General features: G+C 33.8%; 1 protein-coding gene across 13 annotated transcripts in view; it reads left to right on the top strand.

Annotated features, from left to right (window-relative positions):
• LOC139486839 (protein furry-like) overlaps positions 1-25,795 on the top strand; it is a 380,646-nt gene that overhangs the window by 236,170 nt on the left and 118,681 nt on the right. For all 13 annotated transcript variants that reach the window (XR_011655645.1, XR_011655644.1, XR_011655643.1 and 10 more), the window contains 2 exons: positions 1,033-1,205; positions 8,483-8,554. Coding sequence is in view for 10 of the 13 variants with exons in the window: in XM_071271853.1 (XP_071127954.1) it covers positions 1,033-1,205; positions 8,483-8,554 (245 nt within the window). In the remaining 3 variants the exon portion in view is untranslated. The remainder of the gene's footprint in view (positions 1-1,032; positions 1,206-8,482; positions 8,555-25,795) is intronic.

The raw sequence follows: 25,795 nt of genomic DNA, 5'->3' as shown, positions 1-25,795 counted from the left end.
GTTTAGTAGGAACATCCATAGAAGATTTCTAAATCACAGATGACCATTGTTATGTTCCATCTATAGAGCTACAGTAGTTGTTACCATTATGGAATGCATATTATTTCATGATCTTCACATGTCGCCATTAGTGAAGCAGGAATTACTTATCATTAGCAGAACCTGGCTTCAACCTCCAACTATTTCGGGTGTTAATGATCAATATTAGTTTTCTGTGGACTGTTTTTATAGTTGCCCTCTCCCATGGACGAAGTAGAAAAAAAGGCATTCTGTTTCCACTGTGGGCATCAATAAGGTATCAGTTTGTGATTAGGTCAGTTTATTGGGAACTTCTAGTGGTTCAGGTCAATCATATTGGATATGCAGTTGTGTTAGGCCATGGCACATCTCATTTCCATGGAACAGTTTGTGCTAAGGTCAGTTTAAAAGGAACAGTTAGGGGTAGGTCATTGAAATTTGGTATGCAGATGTATATGCATTGGCACATTTCATGTTCAGGGAGAATAATTTGATCAAGTCCCTTCAGTCATTGATATTGACCTTTTGATATGTTTCAGTTTGTGAGACTTAGGTCTGTCTAAGGAGAATCATTAGTGATAGCTAGGTCAATGATATTTTGTATGAAGAGCTAGACGAAATTAAACATTAAAACATCTCATTTTGCATATATATTATTTGGTCCTGTCCTTTGTTAACTTTGAATGATTTGCATATACATGTAAGAGAATAAGAAGATGTGGTATGGTTGAAAATGCTCTCCAAGACTGAATGAGATAGAAGTTGAAAACTATAGGTCACCATAGTTTATATGTCAAGATATTGCCGTTTAAATTTCAATATTTGAATTATTATTATAAACTATCAAAATTACAAAACGTGAGACATGTTTTATCTTTGTTCAAGATAAAAGTTCATTTGTTTAGTGTTTCTTTCTTGGAGTGTCCAGTTTTACTTCTAAATTCAAAATATACTCAGTGTCAAAATGTGAAATATTTACATACAAAATGTTTGGGACATTAACTTTTATTTTAGGAAGGACATTGGATTTCAGCGTGGATCTTGCTACTGTTCCAATAATTGGACAGAAATATGTGAACCTTCAAGAAAGCGTTCCTGAGGGATCAGTTCCTCCTTTGTCTCCTGCCAGGAAAGGCTCCAGTCACATTGATATAGAATCTAACTGGAAAAGACCACAGGCCTCTCAGGTTTATAAATAATCTCTTATGACTGACCTCTATTCTACATGTTAGCAAATAACCTATAATTTTATTGTATACCCGATCAGAAGTAGGGGTTTACTGTTCTTTATTTATTTTTAAGTTTCAAAAAAATCAAAATGTTGGGATTTGATTGTATGATAGAAACCATGAAGCACATGGAAATGAACATTGCTGAACTGATACATGACGTCATTGCCTAATATTATCAAGTATCAAGTCATGTTCATGATCCTGAAAATATAAGATAAAAGGAAAAATGTACTAATTGCCAATAATTGGAAATATTATACATTTTACATATAGATAAGATCAAAAGACATATAATATATAAGTAACAGATAGAAGGAAAAAATAGAGGAATTATCCAGCTATATCTTTTAACTTTATTTTTAAGTGCAATGATGAATGGTATTTTGAAAATAAATTGTTTAAGACAACAAGCTTTTTATACGACCGCAAAAATTGAAAATTTTTGGTCGTTTATTGGTATCACATTGGCGTCAGCGTCGTCGTCGTCATCCGAATACTTTTGGTTTTCTCACTCTAACTTTAGTTTAAGTAAATAGAAATCTATGAAATTTAAAGACAAGGTTGAGGACCATAAAAGGAAGGTTGGGATTGCTTTTGGGAGTTGAGATCCCAATAGTTTAGGAATAAGGGGCCAAAAAGGGGCCAAATAAGCATTTTCTTGGGTATCGCACCATAACTTTAATATAAGTAAATAGAAATCTATGAAATTTAAACACAAGGTTTATGACCATAAAAGGAAGGTTGAGATTGATTTTGGGAGTTTTGTTCCCAACAGTTTAGGAATTAGGGGCCCAAAGGGTCCAAGATTAAACTTTGTTTGATTTCGTCTAAAATTGAATAATTGGGGTTCTTTGATATGCTGAATCTAACTGTGTATGTAGATTCTTAATTTTTGGTCCAGTTTTCAAATTGGTCTACATTAAGGTCAAAAGGGTCCAAAATTAAACTTAGTTTGATTTTATAACAAAAATTGAATCCTTGGGGTTCTTTGATATGCTGAATCTAAAAATGTACTTAGATTTTTTATTATTGTCCCAGTTTTCAAGTTGGTCCAAATCGGGGTCCAAAATTAAACTTTGTTTGAATTCATCAAAAATTGAATAATTGGGGTTCTTTGATATGCCAAATCTAACTGTGTATGTAGATTCTTAATTTTTGGTCTGGTTTTCAAATTGGTCTACATTAAAGTCCAAAGGGTCCAAAATTAAACTAAGTTGGATTTTAACAAAAATTGAATTCTTGAGCTTCTTTGATATGTTGAATCTAAACATGTACTTAGATTTTTGATAATGGGCCCAGTTTTCAAGTTGGTCCAAATCAGGATCCAAAATTATTATATTAAGTATTGAGTAATAGCAAGAAATTTTCAATTGCACAGTATTGAGCAATAGCAAGAAATTTTCAATTGCACAGTATTGCGCAATAGCAAGAAATCTTCAATTGCACAGTATTGTGCAATAGCAAGTATTTTCAATTGCACAGAATTGTGCAATAGCAATAAATATCTAATTGCACAATATTGCGCAATAGCAAGAAATTTTCAATTGGAGTTATCTTTCTTTGTCCAGAATAGTAGTTGAATCAACTAAAATCATTGTTTTACACAATATACAATGTATATTCACTTTTACTACCAACTGATAAATTAAAACAATCTTTACCTTTCAGTGATGACAAGCACTTTTTTTACATTTTAATATTTTATGATGTATTTAATTGAGTAGTTATTGTTGCAAACTCCATTAGAAATTTGAATTGAGATCAGTTTTGGAATAAGGGTAAGGGGGATGTGAAAAAAAAATTTGAGGGGGGGGGGGGGGGGGTTCAATTTTTCTCATTTCAGATTTCATAAATAAAAAGAAAATTTCTTCAAACATTTTTATGCCCCACCTACGATAGTAGAGGGGCATTATGTTTTCTGGTCTGTGCGTCCGTCCGTCCGTTCGCTTCAGGTTAAAGTTTTTGGTCAAGGTAGTTTTTATACGCCCGTCGTCTTTTAGACGGGACATATTATGGTATACCGTTGTCCGTCCGTCCGTCCGTCTGTCCGTCCGTCCGTCTGTCCGTCCGTCCCTCGTCCACACTTCGGACAATAACTCAAAAACGCTTTCAGCAATTTCCATGAAACTTAAGTGAATTGTTTATATCTATTGACGTAAGCTACCTTTCGTTTTTTTTTAATTTCAGATTTTAAGTTTTGGATTTATGGGGCTTTATTCATAAAAAAGGGGGATTTTCAACACTTCGGACAATAACTCAAAAAGGCTTTCACCAATGTCCATGAAACTTTGGTGAATTGTTTATATCTATTGATGTAAGCTCCCTTTCAATTTTTATAAATTTCAGATTTTAAGTTTTGGATTTATGGGGCTTTATTCATAAAAAAAGGGGGATTTTCAACACTTCGGACAATAACTCAAAAAGGCTTTCACCAATGTCCATGAAACTTTGGTGAATTGTTTATATCTATTGATGTAAGCTCCCTTTCAATTTTTATAAATTTCAGATTTTAAGTTTTGGATTTATGGGGCTTTATTCATAAAAAAGAGGGTGATTTTCAACACTTCGGACAATAACTCAAAAAGGCTTTCACCAATGTCCATGAAACTTTGGTGAATTGTTGATATCTATTGATGTAAGCTCCCTTTCAATTTTTGTAAATTTCAGATTTTATGGGGCTTTATTCATAAAAAAAGGGGGATTTTCAACACTTTGGACAATAACTCAAAAAGGCTTTCACCAATGTCCATGAAACTTTGGTGAATTGTTTATATCTATTGATGTAAGCTCCCTTTCAATTTTTATAAATTTCAGATTTTAAGTTTTGGATTTATGGGGCTTTATTCATAAAAAAAAGGGGGATTTTCAACACTTCGGACAATAACTCAAAAAGGCTTTCACCAATGTCCATGAAACTTTGGTGAATTGTTTATATCTATTGATGTAAGCTCCCTTTCAATTTTTATAAATTTCAGATTTTAAGTTTTGGATTTATGGGGCTTTATTCATAAAAAAAAGGGGGATTTTCAACACTTCGGACAATAACTCAAAAAGGCTTTCACCAATGTCCATGAAACTTTGGTGAATTGTTTATATCTATTGATGTAAGCTCCCTTTCAATTTTTATAAATTTCAGATTTTACATTTCGGTGTTATGAATTTTTATGCTTAAAAAAGGGGGGATTTTCCAATTTTGGGACAATAACTAACACTTTCACAAAATTTTATGCAACTTTAATAAATTGTTTATATCTATTGACATAAGCTCCCTTTCAATTTTTATAAATTTTAGATTTTACGTTTTCTTAAGTAATGAATTTTTATACTTAAAAAAAGGGGGATTTTATGAAACTTTGGTGAATATATTAATGTAACATCCCTTTTGATTTGTATATATATTTCTAGTTGATCATATAAATTCATTTAAAGCATAAAAGACAAGTTAAAAGAGTAACGGGCGTATCATGCGCTAAAGCGCAGCCCTTTATTGAAGAAGTTGAAGTCCAATCAACTTGAAACTTAGTACACATGTTCCCCATGATATGATCTTTCTAATTTTAATGCCAAATTATAGTTTTGACCCCAATTTCATGGTCCACTGAACATAGAAAATGATAATGCGAAGTTCAGGTTAAAGTTTTTGGTCAAGGTAGTTTTTGAGGAAGTTAAAGTTACATCAACTTGAAACTTAGTACACATGTTCCCTATGATATGATCTTTCTAATTATAATTCCAAATTATAATTTTGACCCCAATTTCATGGTCCACTGAACATAGAAAATGATAGTGCGAGTGGGGCATCCGTGTACTATGGACACATTCTTGTTTTAAGAGGATTAATATTCAACAGCATAGTGAATTGCTCAAAGGCAAAAAAAACCATTTAAGTTCATTAGACCACATTCATTCTGTGTCAGAAACCTATGCTGTGTCAACTATTTAATCACAATCCAAATTTAGAGCTGAATCCAGCTTGAATGTTGTGTCCATACTTGCCCCAACCGTTCAGGGTTCAACCTCTGCGGTCGTATAAAGCTGCGCCCTGCGGAGCATCTGGGTTAGCCTGCAACCAACAAAGTTGAAGGGGAGTATAGGTTTGCACTCCGTCTGTCTGTCTGTCCATCCATTAGTCTGGCAAATCAATTTTCCACACTTTTTATGCCCCACCTACGATAGTAGAGGGGCATTATGTTTTCTGGTCTGTGCGTCCGTTCGTTCGTCCGTCTGTCCGTCCGTCCGTCTGTCCCGCTTCAGGTAGTTTTTGATGAAGTTGAAGTCCAATCAACTTGAAACTTAGTACACTTGTTGTTATAGATCAAGTTAGAAATTTATTCCAATACAATGAATTGTAGGGGACTATGTATTGCTATGCAGTACTCACAGATTGCTTGTCGTCTCGCCTTGACAGAGTGAAAAAGCGAGACATAGGTATGCTGTTTCCGGCATCGACAGTGGCGTCAACAATGTATTAGTTTGTGATTAGGTCTAGTTTATGGTGAACCTGGTGGAGATTTTTTGGCCCTGTCCCCTCAGTCATGGTCTATTGACTTTGAAACTTTTGCTTATTTTACATGAATTAGTTTGTGATTAGGTCAGTTTATGGGGAACCACTAGTGGTAGGTCAATGATATTTGGTATGCAGTTGTGTAAGCATCAGCATATCTCATTTCCATGGAGATAATTCAGCTCTGCCCCCTTAGTCATAGTCTATTGACTTTGAAACTTTTGCTTATTTTACATGTATTAGTTTGTGATTAGGTCAGTTTATGGGGAACCACAAGTGGTAGGTCAATGATATTTGGTATGTAGTTGTGTACGCATCGGCATATCTTTTTTACTATGAAGGTAATTTGGCTCCGCCCCCTTAGTCATCGTCTTTGAAAAATTTCTATAGTTTACTAGTTAATGTTTGTATTTAGATTTGGGAACAACTTATAATAAGTCAATGGTCTTGATAGCATTTTGTATGCAGTTGCATAAGCATTGGCACATCTCATTTACATAGAGATTGTTTAGCCATGTAACTCAGTCATGGTTCATTGACTTTGAATATTTTCATAACTTGCATAAGAGGTTAAAGTATTGCTATTTTGATTTTAACATTTGCATAATCAAACTTACAAAAAGGCGAGACATATCTCTGTGATAACAGTTTATTTACTTGGGGGTTTTTCCTGAAAAGAATCACTGTGTCCTAAAATGCTTTTCATTATGTCTTTATTAGTTCCTCTAAAACTTACTGGTACTTTTGTGGCCTACTTTATAGCAAATCAAGAAGCCAGATCTGTATATATAACCACTTCAACCACATGTACAATATTGATTTGATGCATCTCGTGAAAGTTACACATGCATATACTCTTTCAGATAAAAAGTTACATGAACATTCAAATTTTACATGTTTTTACATTAATTATTTTTACTACTGTAGTTTATATTACTCGCATATCTAGAAAATAGTTTGTATTCTTCCTGTTAGGCCAATTAAAATTAATTGGTAGATTTTCATCCCCGCCCGCCCCGATTTTTTTTATTTTTGAAAAAAATACGATTTCCGGATTTTGTTCATTTCCATTACCAGTAACCGTCGATAATTTCGTTTCATGTAAAACTTCCTGTTTCAAATTTCGGTTTTCGTATTTCTTAGTGTATTCAGTCGATATATTCTGCTGATCTATGATGACAACATCATTTACCGAGAATAGAGATTGGTTACGAGAAGGGCGTGAAGTATTCGGGTTACGAGTAATACGCTGTGCCCAAGAACGCAAATCGCCGTATGTCACAAATGACACAAATGTTTGTGAGAAAAACACCTTGGATTTATTTTATTTATGCAATGACTTTGTGTCAAGAAATTTGGGCTGTGAATGAAACCCAAAAGTGTTAGAATCGTGGAACACATTAGACTGGAATAAAGAAATTAACACAAGCATGAACTTTTTAGATTGGTGACCGTATATTGAGTTAATAAACAAATCGACAAACACACGCATTTCTAATTTTGATTTATTAATTGATAGCAAGCTCTTAGATTTAGATTTAGCCTTAGTTTCGTTTTTTTTTTCAGAAATAGAGAAAACATCCTCTGTCCCAATACCCACGATAGAGTCATTAAACAACTTTATTTTCTACATTGTAATTATATTTGCATCTTGCATATCAAGAACCAATCCTATTATATTTAAACATGTTTGAGTTTTCATTTTATTCTGTACTTATCGTATTTGTGTTGCATACCAATGCATTTGCTTCATTTTATTAGGACAACAAAACATTGCTGAGAAAGCAAACATTGCTTAGAAAGCAATATACATTTGATGTAGGTAGTCCAACTGAAGAGGGCATTTCTCCACATTTCTGCTGTTTACTATCAATAGGTTTCTAAAGCGGCAATTACATTTAGAACAGATCAGAGATATATATTTATGAATTTGAAAAAAGCGGCACCAGCATATGGAGTATATGTGTCTCAATTGTTACGTTACTCTAGAGCCATAGCTCAAAGTACGTTGATTTAGTTGAACGAGGAATACTGCTTTCTCAAAAGTTGCTAAGACAGGGCTATGAATCAATCAAATTAATGTCATCACTCAAGCAATTTTATGGTCGCCATCATGAGCTGATTGGCCATTATAACAAAAGTGTGTCAGAAATCATATCCTAGTGATATTCTTCCTCAGTCATAACAACCTTTCATCATTACCGAACTGAACAAAGAAATAACATGACGGGTGCCGTATACGGTGCAGGAAATGCTTACCCTTCCGAAGCACCTGATTTCACTCCTGGCTTTTAGTGGAGTTCGTGTTGTTTCCTACTTATTATTTGTAACTGTTGATGTAAATGTCTTTTGGTTTTATGAGTCTTTGGTTACTCCTTGGTTTTGATTGGTATTGTCTTATACACGATATCTTATGGATGTATTTACATGATATAAGTTTATTAATACACTTGCATATATAAATAACACATGACAAAAAGGTTTCATATGAAATAAAATTTAAAAAATAAAATCCTCCCACCCGCCCCGTTTTTTTCAAAAATTTGGATGAAAATCTACTAATTAATTTTAGTTGGCCTTATGTATTCACTATTGAATAAATGAAATAAGGGTTACTGATGAAGTGCATTTTTCTCTGCATAATCTTCATTTCTTTTTATTCAATTTTTTAAATATTAGTAAAAAAAATGATAATTAGTTTCTGTTACATGGTTGATGTATTTTTCAGACTAGGGCAAGAGAAAGGCTTGCAGACTTATTGACATGTTATGGACAGAAGAAATTACCCAAGAGTCCATCTGTAAGTTAAAGTTTTGTTAGTAGAGACATTTGAGGATATGTTTGCGCTAGTAACTTAATACTCATAGTGTAAGGCACATGTTTGAAGAAATGGTTTTTTATGCCCCACCTACGATAGTAGAGGGGCATTATGTTTTCTGGTCTGTGGCTTCGTTCCGTCCGTCTGTGGTTCTGTTCGTCCGTCCAGGTTAAAGTTTTTGGTCAAGGTAGTTTTTGATGAAGCTGAAGTCCAATCAACTTGAAACTTAGTACACTTGTTGCTTATGATATGATCTTTCTAATTTTAATGCCAAATTAGATAATTACCCAATTTCACGGTCCATGGAACATGGAAAAGGATAGTGCAAGTGGGGCATCCATGTACTTTGGACACATTCTTGTTTTTATGATTAACTGATTTTAGCACTCATTTGTTCAACAATCTTGAACATTAAATTATGTAAATAATTAAGTGTAAGGAATATTGACCCAATACAAGAACAAAATAAGTATTTGTATGAGAGTTGATGCAAACTTAAGACATTCTCTATGCTAGTTATTCTAGTTATTGCTACCTTAATGGATAAATAGTCTAAATACATAAATAAGGCCGTTAGTTTTCTCGTTTGAATTGTTTTACATTGTCATTTTGGGGCCTTTTATAGTTGACTATGTGAATGGGCTATAGCTGTTAATTGCTGTGTCATTTTGGTCTCTTGTGGAGAGTTGTCTCATTGGCTATCATATCACAACTTTTTTTAAAATTATTATTATGATGTCAGCATTCTAAGCCTTTAGTTACTATATATATATTATATATACTAAGATTAGGGCAGAAAAGATGTTTCCAGATCATAACCCTATATCAAAACTGTCAACTGATCATATTTTGTGACCCGTGATATATAACTAGCTCGCCTGAGATTTGTAAATAAACAAGAAGGTCATCAAATAACCTGGGATTTCTGTGTCAGATCTGTTTTCTACTATATTCCAATTCCACGAGACTAAAGATCTTATTTGAAAATTTGTACTTCTTATACTTTAAAATTTGATGTTCAATTAGAACAAAAATTTTGTTCAAGATTGTTCAACAACTGCTTAACAAAATTTTGTTACTCCATTGAACCTTCTATGGGATTGCAACAAAACATGTGTGTATAGTCTCCTTTAAATTAATTTAAAAATCCATTGATTTTAAGATTATTGCTTCCTTTTCATATTTTAACCAAACTTGCATATATTTAAGAATTGAATGCTTCTTTTTGTAACTTCATTGGGGTGTAAAAGCGTTGACCGAAGTACATTTTGTATGCTAAAAATGTGCGCACAGTCAACACTTTTACACCCCTATGAAGTTACAAAAAGAAGCATTCAATTACATTTTTTAGCAATGATCATGAAAACACGAATTTTATTATTGTATTATTTAATTCACCTGTGCACTTTATTGTGGGACCACGTGTTATCATGAATGAAAAGTTTTATTGAGCAATGCAATTGCTTACGGAATAACACATGATGTGCAATTAGCCAATCAGAATAGAGTATCATAATGAAACATACATCTAATGTAATTATATGAAAATAAGGAGATGTGATATGCAATTGCAATGAAACAACTATCCACCAAAGTTCAAATGAAGTAGGTGTTAGCAATTATAGACATCCCTCACATCAAAATATTCCCAAAGTACAAATCTGAGAGTACTTAGTTACTAACAGCCAGTTCAAAGACAATAAGAACTAATAAAAGAAATCATGTGACTACAATGACTAATATATAGTCTGATTAGTGAGCAAATGATCCTTCCTAAGTTGACATTGGTATTTATAGGCCATAGGTATCATTAGTGAGCAAATGATCCTTCCTAAGTTGACATTGGTATTTATAGGCCATAGGTATCATTAGTGAGCAAATGATTCTTCCTAAGTTGACATTGGTATTTATAGGCCATAGGTATCATTAGTGAGCAAATGATTCTTCCTAAGTTGACATTGGTATTTATAGGCCATAGGTATCATTAGTGAACAAATGATCCTTCCTAAGTTGACATTGGTATTTATAGGCCATAGGTATCATTAGTGAACAAATGATCCTTCCTAAGTTGACATTGGTATTTATAGGCCATAGGTATCATTAGTGAGCAAATGATCCTTCCTAAGTTGACATTGGTATTTAAAGGCCATAGGTATCATTAGTGAGCAAATGATCCTTCCTAAGTTGACATTGGTATTTATAGGCCATAGGTATCATTAGTGAACAAATGATCCTTCCTAAGTTGACATTGGTATTTATAGGCCATAGGTATCATTAGTGAGCAAATGATCCTTCCTAAGTTGACATTGGTATTTATAGGCCATAGGTATCATTAGTGAGCAAATGATCCTTCCTAAGTTGACATTGGTATTTATAGGCCATAGGTATCATTAGTGAACAAATTATCCTTCCTAAGTTGACATTGGTATTTATAGAAATGATCCTTCTTAAGTTGACATTGGTATTTATAGGCCATAGGTATCATTAGTGAGCAAATGATTCTTCCTAAGTTGACATTGGTATTTATAGGCCATAGGTATCATTAGTGAGCAAATGATTCTTCCTAAGTTGACATTGGTATTTATAGGCCATAGGTATCATTAGTGAACAAATGATCCTTCCTAAGTTGACATTGGTATTTATAGGCCATAGGTATCATTAGTGAGCAAATGATCCTTCCTAAGTTGATATTGGTATTTATAGGCCATAGGTATCATTAGTGAGCAAATGATCCTTCCTAAGTTGACATTGGTATTTATAGGCCATAGGTATCATTAGTGAACAAATGATCCTTCCTAAGTTGACATTGGTATTTATAGGCCATAGGTATCATTAGTGAACAAATTATCCTTCCTAAGTTGACATTGGTATTTAAAGGCCATAGGTATCATTAGTGAAGAAATGATCCTTCCTAAGTTGACATTGGTATTTATAGGCCATAGGTATCATTAGTGAGCAAATGATCCTTCCTAAGTTGACATTGGTATTTATAGGCCATAGGTATCATTAGTGAACAAATGATCCTTCCTAAGTTGACATTGGTATTTATAGGCCATAGGTATCATTAGTGAACATCCTTCCTAAGTTGACATTGGTATTTATAGAAATGATCCTTCCTAAGTTGACATTGGTATTTATAGGCCATAGGTATCATTAGTGAGCAAATGATTCTTCCTAAGTTGACATTGGTATTTATAGGCCATAGGTATCATTAGTGAGCAAATGATTCTTCCTAAGTTGACATTGGTATTTATAGGCCATAGGTATCATTAGTGAACAAACGATCCTTCCTAAGTTGACATTGGTATTTATAGGCCATAGGTATCATTAGTGAGCAAATGATCCTTCCTAAGTTGACATTGGTATTTATAGGCCATAGGTATCATTAGTGAGCAAATGATCCTTCCTAAGTTGACATTGGTATTTATAGGCCATAGGTATCATTAGTGAACAAATGGTCCTTCCTAAGTTGACATTGGTATTTATAGGCCATAGGTATCATTAGTGAGCAAATGATCCTTCCTAAGTTGACATTGGTATTTATAGGCCATAGGTATCATTAGTGAACAAATGATCCTTCCTAAGTTGACATTGGTATTTATAGGCCATAGGTATCATTAGTGAACAAATTATCCTTCCTAAGTTGACATTGGTATTTATAGAAATGATCCTTCCTAAGTTGACATTGGTATATGTAGGCCATAGGTATCATTAGTGAACAAATTATCCTTCCTAAGTTGACATTGGTATTTATAGAAATGATCCTTCCTAAGTTGACATTGGTATATGTAGGCCATAGGTATCATTAGTGAACAAATTATCCTTCCTAAGTTGACATTGGTATTTATAGAAATGATCCTTCCTAAGTTGACATTGGTATTTATAGGCCATAGGTATCATTAGTGAGCAAATGATTCTTCCTAAGTTGACATTGGTATTTATAGGCCATAGGTATCATTAGTGAGCAAATGATTCTTCCTAAGTTGACATTGGTATTTATAGGCCATAGGTATCATTAGTGAACAAATGATCCTTCCTAAGTTGACATTGGTATTTATAGGCCATAGGTATCATTAGTGAGCAAATGATCCTTCCTAAGTTGACATTGGTATTTATAGGCCATAGGTATCATTAGTGAACAAATGATCCTTCCTAAGTTGACATTGGTATTTATAGGCCATAGGTATCATTAGTGAACAAATGATCCTTCCTAAGTTGACATTGGTATTTATAGGCCATAGGTATCATTAGTGAGCAAATGATCCTTCCTAAGTTGACATTGGTATTTATAGGCCATAGGTATCATTAGTGAACAGATGATCCTTCCTAAGTTGACATTGGTATTTATAGGCCATAGGTATCATTAGTGAACAAATTATCCTTCCTAAGTTGACATTGGTATTTATATAAATTATCCTTCCTAAGTTGACATTGGTATTTATAGGCCATAGGTATCATTAGTGAGCAAATGATTCTTCCTAAGTTGACATCAGTATTTATAGGCCATAGGTATCATTAGTGAGCAAATGATCCTTCCTAAGTTGACATTGGTATTTATAGGCCATAGGTATCATTAGTGAACAAATGATCCTTCCTAAGTTGACATTGGTATTTATAGGCCATAGGTATCATTAGTGAACAAATTATCCTTCCTAAGTTGACATTGGTATTTATAGAAATGATCCTTCCTAAGTTGACATTGGTATTTATAGGCCATAGGTATTATTAGTGAGCAAATGATTCTTCCTAAGTTGACATTGGTATTTATAGGCCATAGGTATCATTAGTGAGCAAATGATTCTTCCTAAGTTGACATTGGTATTTATAGGCCATAGGTATCATTAGTGAACAAATGATCCTTCCTAAGTTGACATTGGTATTTATAGGCCATGGGTATCATTAGTGAGCAAATGATCCTTCCTAAGTTGACATTGGTATTTATAGGCCATAGGTATCATTAGTGAACAAATGATCCTTCCTAAGTTGACATTGGTATTTATAGGCCATAGGTATCATTAGTGAACAAATGATCCTTCCTAAGTTGACATTGGTATTTATAGGCCATAGGTATCATTAGTGAGCAAATGATCCTTCCTTAGTTGACATTGGTATTTATAGGCCATAGGTATCATTAGTGAACAAATGATCCTTCCTAAGTTGACATTGGTATTTATAGGCCATAGGTATCATTAGTGAACAAATTATCCTTCCTAAGTTGACATTGGTATTTATAGAAATTATCCTTCCTAAGTTGACATTGGTATTTATAGGCCATAGGTATCATTAGTGAGCAAATGATTCTTCCTAAGTTGACATCAGTATTTATAGGCCATAGGTATCATTAGTGAGCAAATGATCCTTCCTAAGTTGACATTGGTATTTATAGGCCATAGGTATCATTAGTGAACAAATGATCCTTCCTAAGTTGACATTGGTATTTATAGGCCATAGGTATCATTAGTGAACAAATTATCCTTCCTAAGTTGACATTGGTATTTATAGAAATGATCCTTCCTAAGTTGACATTGGTATTTATAGGCCATAGGTATCATTAGTGAGCAAATGATTCTTCCTAAGTTGACATTGGTATTTATAGGCCATAGGTATCATTAGTGAGCAAATGATTCTTCCTAAGTTGACATTGGTATTTATAGGCCATAGGTATCATTAGTGAACAAATGATCCTTCCTAAGTTGACATTGGTATTTATAGGCCATAGGTATCATTAGTGAACAAATGATCCTTCCTAAGTTGACATTGGTATTTATAGGCCATAGGTATCATTAGTGAGCAAATGATCCTTCCTAAGTTGACATTGGTATTTAAAGGCCATAGGTATCATTAGTGAGCAAATGATCCTTCCTAAGTTGACATTGGTATTTATAGGCCATAGGTATCATTAGTGAACAAATGATCCTTCCTAAGTTGACATTGGTATTTATAGGCCATAGGTATCATTAGTGAGCAAATGATCCTTCCTAAGTTGACATTGGTATTTATAGGCCATAGGTATCATTAGTGAGCAAATGATCCTTCCTAAGTTGACATTGGTATTTATAGGCCATAGGTATCATTAGTGAACAAATGATCCTTCCTAAGTTGACATTGGTATTTATAGGCCATAGGTATCATTAGTGAACAAATTATCCTTCCTAAGTTGACATTGGTATTTATAGAAATGATCCTTCCTAAGTTGACATTGGTATTTATAGAAATGATCCTTCCTAAGTTGACATTGGTATTTATAGGCCATAGGTATCATTAGTGAGCAAATGATTCTTCCTAAGTTGACATTGGTATTTATAGGCCATAGGTATCATTAGTGAGCAAATGATTCTTCCTAAGTTGACATTGGTATTTATAGGCCATAGGTATCATTAGTGAACAAATGATCCTTCCTAAGTTGACATTGGTATTTATAGGCCATAGGTATCATTAGTGAGCAAATGATCCTTCCTAAGTTGACATTGGTATTTATAGGCCATAGGTATCATTAGTGAGCAAATGATCCTTCCTAAGTTGACATTGGTATTTATAGGCCATAGGTATCATTAGTGAACAAATGATCCTTCCTAAGTTGACATTGGTATTTATAGGCCATAGGTATCATTAGTGAACAAATTATCCTTCCTAAGTTGACATTGGTATTTATAGAAATGATCCTTCCTAAGTTGACATTGGTATTTATAGGCCATAGGTATCATTAGTGAGCAAATGATTCTTCCTAAGTTGACATTGGTATTTATAGGCCATAGGTATCATTAGTGAACAAATGATCCTTCCTAAGTTGACATTGGTATTTATAGGCCATAGGTATCATTAGTGAGCAAATGATTCTTCCTAAGTTGACATTGGTATTTATAGGCCATAGGTATCATTAGTGAGCAAATGATCCTTCCTAAGTTGACATTGGTATTTATAGGCCATAGGTATCATTAGTGAACAAATGATCCTTCCTTAGTTGACATTGGTATTTATAGGCCATAGGTATCATTAGTGAACAAATTATCCTTCCTAAGTTGACATTGGTATTTATAGAAATGATCCTTCCTAAGTTGACATTGGTATTTATAGGCCATAGGTATCATTAGTGAGCAAATGATTCTTCCTAAGTTGACATTGGTATTTATAGGCCATAGGTATCATTAGTGAGCAAATGATTCTTCCTAAGTTGACATTGGTATTTATAGGCCATAGGTATCATTAGTGAACAAATGATCCTTCCTAAGTTGACATTGGTATTTATAGGCCATAGGTATCATTAGTGAGCAAATGATCCTTCCTAAGTTGACATTGGTATTTATAGGCCATAGGTATCATTAGTGAACAAATGATCCTTCCTAAGTTGACATTGGTATTTATAGGCCATAGGTATCATTAGTGAACAAATGATCCTTCCTAAGTTGACATTGGTATTTATAGGCCATAGGTATCATTAGTGAGCAAATGATCCTTCCTAAGTTGACATTGGTATTTATAGGCCATAGGTATCATTAGTGAACAGATGATCCTTCCTAAGTTGACATTGGTATTTATAGGCCATAGGTATCATTAGTGAACAAATTATCCTTCCTAAGTTGACATTGGTATTTATATAAATTATCCTTCCTAAGTTGACATTGGTATTTATAGGCCATAGGTATCATTAGTGAGCAAATGATTCTTCCTAAGTTGACATCAGTATTTATAGGCCATAGGTATCATTAGTGAGCAAATGATCCTTCCTAAGTTGACATTGGTATTTATAGGCCATAGGTATCATTAGTGAACAAATGATCCTTCCTAAGTTGACATTGGTATTTATAGGCCATAGGTATCATTAGTGAACAAATTATCCTTCCTAAGTTGACATTGGTATTTATAGAAATGATCCTTCCTAAGTTGACATTGGTATTTATAGGCCATAGGTATTATTAGTGAGCAAATGATTCTTCCTAAGTTGACATTGGTATTTATAGGCCATAGGTATCATTAGTGAGCAAATGATTCTTCCTAAGTTGACATTGGTATTTATAGGCCATAGGTATCATTAGTGAACAAATGATCCTTCCTAAGTTGACATTGGTATTTATAGGCCATGGGTATCATTAGTGAGCAAATGATCCTTCCTAAGTTGACATTGGTATTTATAGGCCATAGGTATCATTAGTGAACAAATGATCCTTCCTAAGTTGACATTGGTATTTATAGGCCATAGGTATCATTAGTGAACAAATGATCCTTCCTAAGTTGACATTGGTATTTATAGGCCATAGGTATCATTAGTGAGCAAATGATCCTTCCTTAGTTGACATTGGTATTTATAGGCCATAGGTATCATTAGTGAACAAATGATCCTTCCTAAGTTGACATTGGTATTTATAGGCCATAGGTATCATTAGTGAACAAATTATCCTTCCTAAGTTGACATTGGTATTTATAGAAATTATCCTTCCTAAGTTGACATTGGTATTTATAGGCCATAGGTATCATTAGTGAGCAAATGATTCTTCCTAAGTTGACATCAGTATTTATAGGCCATAGGTATCATTAGTGAGCAAATGATCCTTCCTAAGTTGACATTGGTATTTATAGGCCATAGGTATCATTAGTGAACAAATGATCCTTCCTAAGTTGACATTGGTATTTATAGGCCATAGGTATCATTAGTGAACAAATTATCCTTCCTAAGTTGACATTGGTATTTATAGAAATGATCCTTCCTAAGTTGACATTGGTATTTATAGGCCATAGGTATCATTAGTGAGCAAATGATTCTTCCTAAGTTGACATTGGTATTTATAGGCCATAGGTATCATTAGTGAGCAAATGATTCTTCCTAAGTTGACATTGGTATTTATAGGCCATAGGTATCATTAGTGAACAAATGATCCTTCCTAAGTTGACATTGGTATTTATAGGCCATAGGTATCATTAGTGAACAAATGATCCTTCCTAAGTTGACATTGGTATTTATAGGCCATAGGTATCATTAGTGAGCAAATGATCCTTCCTAAGTTGACATTGGTATTTAAAGGCCATAGGTATCATTAGTGAGCAAATGATCCTTCCTAAGTTGACATTGGTATTTATAGGCCATAGGTATCATTAGTGAACAAATGATCCTTCCTAAGTTGACATTGGTATTTATAGGCCATAGGTATCATTAGTGAGCAAATGATCCTTCCTAAGTTGACATTGGTATTTATAGGCCATAGGTATCATTAGTGAGCAAATGATCCTTCCTAAGTTGACATTGGTATTTATAGGCCATAGGTATCATTAGTGAACAAATGATCCTTCCTAAGTTGACATTGGTATTTATAGGCCATAGGTATCATTAGTGAACAAATTATCCTTCCTAAGTTGACATTGGTATTTATAGAAATGATCCTTCCTAAGTTGACATTGGTATTTATAGAAATGATCCTTCCTAAGTTGACATTGGTATTTATAGGCCATAGGTATCATTAGTGAGCAAATGATTCTTCCTAAGTTGACATTGGTATTTATAGGCCATAGGTATCATTAGTGAGCAAATGATTCTTCCTAAGTTGACATTGGTATTTATAGGCCATAGGTATCATTAGTGAACAAATGATCCTTCCTAAGTTGACATTGGTATTTATAGGCCATAGGTATCATTAGTGAGCAAATGATCCTTCCTAAGTTGACATTGGTATTTATAGGCCATAGGTATCATTAGTGAGCAAATGATCCTTCCTAAGTTGACATTGGTATTTATAGGCCATAGGTATCATTAGTGAACAAATGATCCTTCCTAAGTTGACATTGGTATTTATAGGCCATAGGTATCATTAGTGAACAAATTATCCTTCCTAAGTTGACATTGGTATTTAAAGGCCATAGGTATCATTAGTGAAGAAATGATCCTTCCTAAGTTGACATTGGTATTTATAGGCCATAGGTATCATTAGTGAGCAAATGATCCTTCCTAAGTTGACATTGGTATTTATAGGCCATAGGTATCATTAGTGAACAAATGATCCTTCCTAAGTTGACATTGGTATTTATAGGCCATAGGTATCATTAGTGAACAAATTATCCTTCCTAAGTTGACATTGGTATTTATAGAAATGATCCTTCCTAAGTTGACATTGGTATTTATAGGCCATAGGTATCATTAGTGAGCAAATGATTCTTCCTAAGTTGACATTGGTATTTATAGGCCATAGGTATCATTAGTGAGCAAATGATTCTTCCTAAGTTGACATTGGTATTTATAGGCCATAGGTATCATTAGTGAACAAACGATCCTTCCTAAGTTGACATTGGTATTTATAGGCCATAGGTATCATTAGTGAGCAAATGATCCTTCCTAAGTTGACATTGGTATTTATAGGCCATAGGTATCATTAGTGAGCAAATGATCCTTCCTAAGTTGACATTGGTATTTATAGGCCATAGGTATCATTAGTGAACAAATGGTCCTTCCTAAGTTGACATTGGTATTTATAGGCCATAGGTATCATTAGTGAGCAAATGATCCTTCCTAAGTTGACATTGGTATTTATAGGCCATAGGTATCATTAGTGAACAAATGATTCTTCCTAAGTTGACATTGGTATTTATAGGCCATAGGTATCATTAGTGAACAAATTATCCTTCCTAAGTTTACATTGGTATTTATAGAAATGATCCTTCCTAAGTTGACATTGGTATTTATAGGCCATAGGTATCATTAGTGAGCAAATTATCCTTCCTAAGTTGACATTGGTATTTATAGGCCATAGGTATCATTAGTGAGCAAATGATTCTTCCTAAGTTGACATCAGTATTTATAGGCCATAGGTATCATTAGTGAGCAAATGATCCTTCCTAAGTTGACATTGGTATTTATAGGCCATAGGTATCATTAGTGAGCAAATGATTCTTCCTAAGTTGACATTGGTATTTATAGAAATGATCCTTCCTAAGTTGACATTGGTATATGTAGGCCATAGGTATCATAACAAATTATTAAGTGCAGTTAAACTCAAGACCTAACATGGAATTTAAACCAGGCTTGGACATAGTGTACATATAATGGAAGGGAGATCCTAATTGATTTAAGCTCAACACTACCAATGGCAAAGTCATAGTTACCAGTATTTCAGTATAATTATAGTAAAATATAGGGTCTTCTTAGGAGTTTGATTATCATAATTTTCTCCGATTTGATTTCATATGATAATATATATAATGTGTTTTTACATAGATAACTGCTATTAACTTTGCTGCAGTTAAAAAATAAACTAGTCCTGGATACTGATACATTATCAATTAAGATTTTAAAACAATATATTTAACTTTAATGTGACTATATTTTCATGCTTGCACGGTAGGATACAATGATTACTAAGGTAATCTTTGGTAATGGTAGACAACTTTCCTGAATTCTACTGTTAAACCTGGGGCTTCATATAACTTGCCTGTAACTACTTTATATACTGCAACTGTATACTCTCTTTTGGTTGATACACATTTAAATTACCTTTTATGGATACATCAGACTATAATTCATTTGCCCATAAATTATCCAGAAAAATCATTGACATTCATTAGCTTTTTTCTTCTTTTTTTTGCGAAAATTGACATTATTTGATTTTTATGCTTAGATAAGATTGAACCATTTTTGGTCATATATTGGTATCACGTCGTTGTCTTCATTGTCAGTGTTGTCCGAAGACGGATGGTTTCCGGATAATGACTTTAGTATAAGTAAATAGAAATCAATAAAATTTTAACACAATGTTTGTAACCACTAAAGAAAGTTTGGGATTGATTTTGGGGGTTATGATCCCAACAGTTTAGAAAAAAGGGGCCCAAAACAAGCATTTATCTATTTTCAGGACAATAAGTTGTGTATTAGTTTTTCAATTGCTCTGATATTTTACCACAATATCAATACCATAAAGTAGAAGGTTGGTATTTGTTTTAAGGGTTATGGGGCAAACAGTCTAGGCAAAAAGGGCCAAAAACAAGCATTTTTGTAGTTTCGGGACAATAACTAATGTATAACTGTATGGATCTCTCTGACATTGTACCACAAGGTTCCATATAACGAAAGGAAGGCTTTGATTCATTTTGTGGTTAATATCTCTGAACATATAGAAATGAGGGGCCAAAAAGAAGCATTTTTCTAGTTTACAGGCAATAACTTGGGTTTAAGTGTATGGATCTCTCTGAAATTATACTACAAGGTTTCTTATTATAACGGAAAGGCTGGAATTGAGTTTTGGGCTTCTTTCTCCAAGGAAAAGGGGTGGTTTCAATAAGTGAGGGGTCATAAAAGGGGCCCAAATAATCATTTTTGTAGTTTTCAGTCAATAACATGTGTTTAGGTGTATAAATCTCCCTGAAATTATACCACAATTTTCCATACTACAAAGGGATGCTTATTTGGGTTATGGCTCAAATCATTAAGCAATGAGGGGCAAAAAAGGGGGGAAAACAAGGTTTTTTCTGGTTAAAGGACATATTAGACAATATAAAAGCAGTGTAAGGGAGGTAATGCAATTAGAATTTAAAGAATACTGATATATATATATGTTTGATTACTTGATTACCTCCCTTACACTGCTTGTTTTCAAAAGTTTCAAGAAGAAAACTTCAATTGCACAGTATTGTGCAATAGATTTGTTAGATCTTTGACCACATTTATTTTGTGACAAAAACCTAAATTATGTCAAAAATTTGATCTCAATCCAAATTCAAACAGTATCAAGCTTGAATATTGCCCCAACTGTTGGACCACTGCAGTCGTATAAAGCTGAGGATATATATGGTTATAATTGATTTACAGATACTATGTGAGGTCAAATGAAATGAGTGAGGTTATAGCCACCATGATCTGTATTCAGATAAATAACAACCAATGGCATTTGTGCAAACAATAAAAAAACAGGAAGGAATGTTTGTGATCCTACAATTTTTATTTTTCATCTATTTGAATAACGAACCGCAGTTGGATAATTGAAACACTGCATCGTATGGCTGTGTTTAGCTATAGGTTGTAATATTTTCATCTTAATTAGGTCTTTCCACCTCTCGATGGAAAGTTCATTTGCTTATGTTCTGATTATTATTAATTGTTTTTCTTGCGCAGTATTATGCTTTACAAGATGTTGCTTAGATTTTGGGTAAATGTTATCTTACAGTTTATAAGCTTTTTTAAATCACACTGTTTACCCAAAAACTTTTTTCTTGTGAGAGTTATCTCCCGAACATTTTTTCTTTTGTTCACACTCCATCGCAACCGTAAAAGATTGTGACAAATTTATATTACCAAAGTGCTCATTACATCAGTCTTAAGGATTAGGATGACCATTTCAACAGATGCTGTCTGGAGACTCCATATGAAAGTTATTCCCGCTAATGCATTTGATATAAGTGATATGCATTTCTAACTGGTAAACTATAAGTGATAGTGACCTTTGGTCCTTGGTTTCAATTCATATTTTTACATCATGAAGCCATAAGGACCTTATGCATTAGGTTACATGCCATATGACCTTGAAAAGGCAATCGAGAAAAGGACTTGTGTAAACTGGGAGTGGCTATTTATTGTACTTATTTGATGTAAAAGTACATAGAACAATATATTTTTGAAAGCAGTGTCAAATAAACTATCACATATTACTGGAAGTGACATTTTCAAACCGGAAGTAACATATTACCTCCCTTATGTAAAACAAAATTGTATAGAAACCATATATTTTCGGAATCAGCTAACAATGAGCAATAATTTGACACTGGAAGTGACATTTTAAACCAAATTTTAGTATTTTCATATCCAGATACATCCTTAGAGGTGGAAGCTCTTCAATTGGTTTTTCTTTGCATTTTTCTCTGATCCTTTAATCCTATTTATTTGTACCCACTCTTATAGAAGTGGCTACATTGCATCATTTTTATAGTGGATGACCGTGAGGGCATTCTGTTGTATTGCTATCGCCTATATTACGTATTACGTAATATTCGTTTGGGTTTTTATACGCCCGTCAAAATTTTGACGGGACGTATTATGGTATACAAATGTCCGGTGGCCGTCCGTCCGTCCGTCTGTCTCTCCATCCGTCCGTCTGTCTCTCCATCCGTCCGTCTGTCTCTCCATCCGTCCGTCTGTCTCTCCATCCGTCCGTCTGTCTGTCTGTCTGTCCGTCTGTCTGTCCGTCTGTCTGTCGTACCATCCGTCTGTCCGTCTGTCCGGCGTAAACATGTCGCACCGTAACTTGAGAGCGACTTATCCAAATTTCATGAAACATAATATAGTTGTATCTTATGATGGTCAAATGATCTGTATACTTTTTGGTGAAAATAAGATTTAAACTTTTTGAGTTGCGGCGCTTTATAACTAAAACAGGGGGGGTGTTTTTTTCACATGTCGCACTGTATCTCAAAAACGATTCTTGATTATGACTAAAAACTTTAAACACTTCTTAGTTATATAAATCTCAATATCTGTATACTTTTTGGTGATGATTCAAAATTTCATTTTTGAGTTATTGAGTATTTTGTAAAAAAGGGGGAGGTTTTTTTTACATGTCGTGCCATATCTCAAAAACTATTTATGATTATTGCTTAAAACTTTACACATGTCTTTGTTATATTAATCTCAATATCTGTATACTTTTTGGTGATGATTCAAAATTTCATTTTTGAATTATTAGTATTTTGTAAAAAAGGGGGAGGTTTTTTTTTACATGTTGTGCCGTACCTCAAAAACGATTTATGATTATTGCTTAAAACTTTACACACTTCTTTGTTCTATTAATGTAAAGATCTGTATACTTTTTGGAGTTTTTTAAAAATTTTATTTTTGAGTTATTGTGTATTTTGTAAAACAGGGGAGGGTTTTTTACATGTCGCGCTGTATCTCAAAAATAAGTTATGATCATTGCTTAAAACTTTACAGACTTCTTTGATATATTAATCTAAAGATCTGTATACTTTTTGGTTTTGATTCAAAATTTTATTTTGGTAATATTTAGTTTTTGTAAAAAAAAACAGGGTGGAGGGTTTCACATGTCCCGCCGTGTCTCTAAAACAATATATGGTTATTGCTTAAAACTTTCTCATAAACTATTTATGATTATTGCATAAGACTTCCACATAAGACGTCGGGCGTATCATGCGCTCATGGCGCAGCTGTTTATTAATTTCTGCCTGTTAGTTCTTCTATCTTCATGGCTGTTTTGCCATGGTTACAATTTGTTACTTTTTGTTATTTTCTAAAATCAACTGAACTGAATGATTTCAAATGTAGTAAGAATAAACTTGACAGTGATGAGTTATAATGTGCACTTTTCAGATCCATCGAATTACAAGTTGGAGTATGCTTAGCACAACAACATGTGAATTCTTGTTCCTATTATATTATAGTTGTGTTTTACAACTTAACCACTTTTCAGTTAAAAATCTTATTTATGTTTGGTTTTTATGCCCTATTTATTATGCCCCATTTATGGGCATTATTATACCCCCGCTTTGAAAAAAGAGGGTATACTGTTTTACCTCTGTCTGTCCTTCCAACCATCCATTAGTCCGTCAGTCCATCAGTCCTTCAGTCCGTCAGTCCGTCAGTCCCATGAATATGTTTTGTCACATTTTTCTCAGGAACTACACTACAAGGATTTCTGAAATTTATGTTCAGGCTTGATATTAGTTAGCTATACTGTGTGATGTGTTTTCAGATTCATCACTCAACAACTTCCTGTTTACCAAACACTTGTATCATTTTTACACCTGATAGCCAAGTTGAAAATTTTTCGTCACATTTTTCTCAGGAACTATACTACCAGGATTTCTGAAATTTGGTTTAACACTTGATATAAGTCAGCTATGACGTGTGGTGTGTATTCAGATTCATCACTCGGCAACTTCCTGTTTACCGAACACTTGTATGATTTTACACATGATAGTCAAGTTGAAAAATTTTTGTCACATTCTTCTCAGGAACTGCAATATAAGGATTTCTGAAATTTGGTTTCAGGGTTTATATAAGTCAACTATACCGTGTGATGCATTTTCAGATTCATCACTCAACATCTTCCTGTTTACCGAACACTTGTATCATTTTTACACCTGATAGCCAAGTTCAAAATTTTTCGTCACATTTTTCTCAGAAACAGCAAAACAAGGATTTCTGAAATTCGGTTTCATAAGTTAGCTATAAGGTGTGATGCGTTTTCAGATTCATCACTCCCCAACTTCCTCTTAACCTAATACTTGCATATTTTTACACTATTAATATTATCCAATTGCATCAGGGTTATCATCAGTGAGCCGTAGCTCGCAGTTTAACTTGTGTTTTCTGGGTCCATTTGTCCGTCCGTCCAGCCGTCCGTCTATCTGTCTGTCTGTTTTGTCCGTCCGTTCATTTGTCTGTTCGTCCATCTGTTCGTCCATCTTCAGGTTAAAGTTTTTGGTCGAGGTAGTTTTTGATGAAGTTGAAGTCCAATCAACTTGAAACTTAGTACACATGTTCCTTATGATATGATCTTCCTAATGTTAATGCCAAATTAAAAATGATAGTGCAGATGGGGCATCGGTGTACTATGGACACATTCTTGTTTATTAATCAAATTACCTTGGAACTGAAAATAATTCAAAGAAAACATCTTTTAAGAAGAAAGAAAAATTGTGACTGATTTAATCATACCTGTTAACTGCCCCTTAATCCTGCGGGTGTGACCCCAGATTTTTACAAATATGAGAAGTCACCCAGGACACCTGCTGGGTCATTAAGTAACCTGACAATTCCAAAAATGACCCGTTTTTACACGGATTTTGGAGCCTTCAGACTCATCTCTTTTGAAATACTGGCAAGTTCATAATTCTTCCATAAATAGGAAGTTCAACTAGATGTGTAAACTGTCAGATCAAATGACCCATTACGTGCATGGCTTCACTTGACAGCTTTGGTGTCAAACACACTGTTCCTTAACACCAATCATCTTAGCTTTAGGTTGTTAATAACATGTGTATATTAAAATTATTTCACAAACAATTGAGGTTAATTCCCCTTTTTTGTCACCATTCACAATATACTTCTTAAAGTTATGTTTTTTTTGTAAAAAGAATAAATCAAAAATGAATTGAATGCAAATAAAATTGAGAATGGAAATGGGGAATGTGTCAAAGAGACAACAACCCGACCAAATTAAAAACAACATCAGAGGGTCACCAACAGGTCTTCAATGTAGCGAGAAATTCCTGCACCCGGATGCGTACTTCAGCTGG

This window comes from Mytilus edulis, chromosome 8 (assembly GCF_963676685.1).
Source record: "Mytilus edulis chromosome 8, xbMytEdul2.2, whole genome shotgun sequence".
Classification (NCBI taxonomy): Eukaryota; Metazoa; Mollusca; class Bivalvia; order Mytilida; family Mytilidae; genus Mytilus; species Mytilus edulis.
The sequence above is the reverse complement of the archived record's forward strand: the minus strand, read 5'-3'. Positions and strand labels throughout refer to the sequence as shown.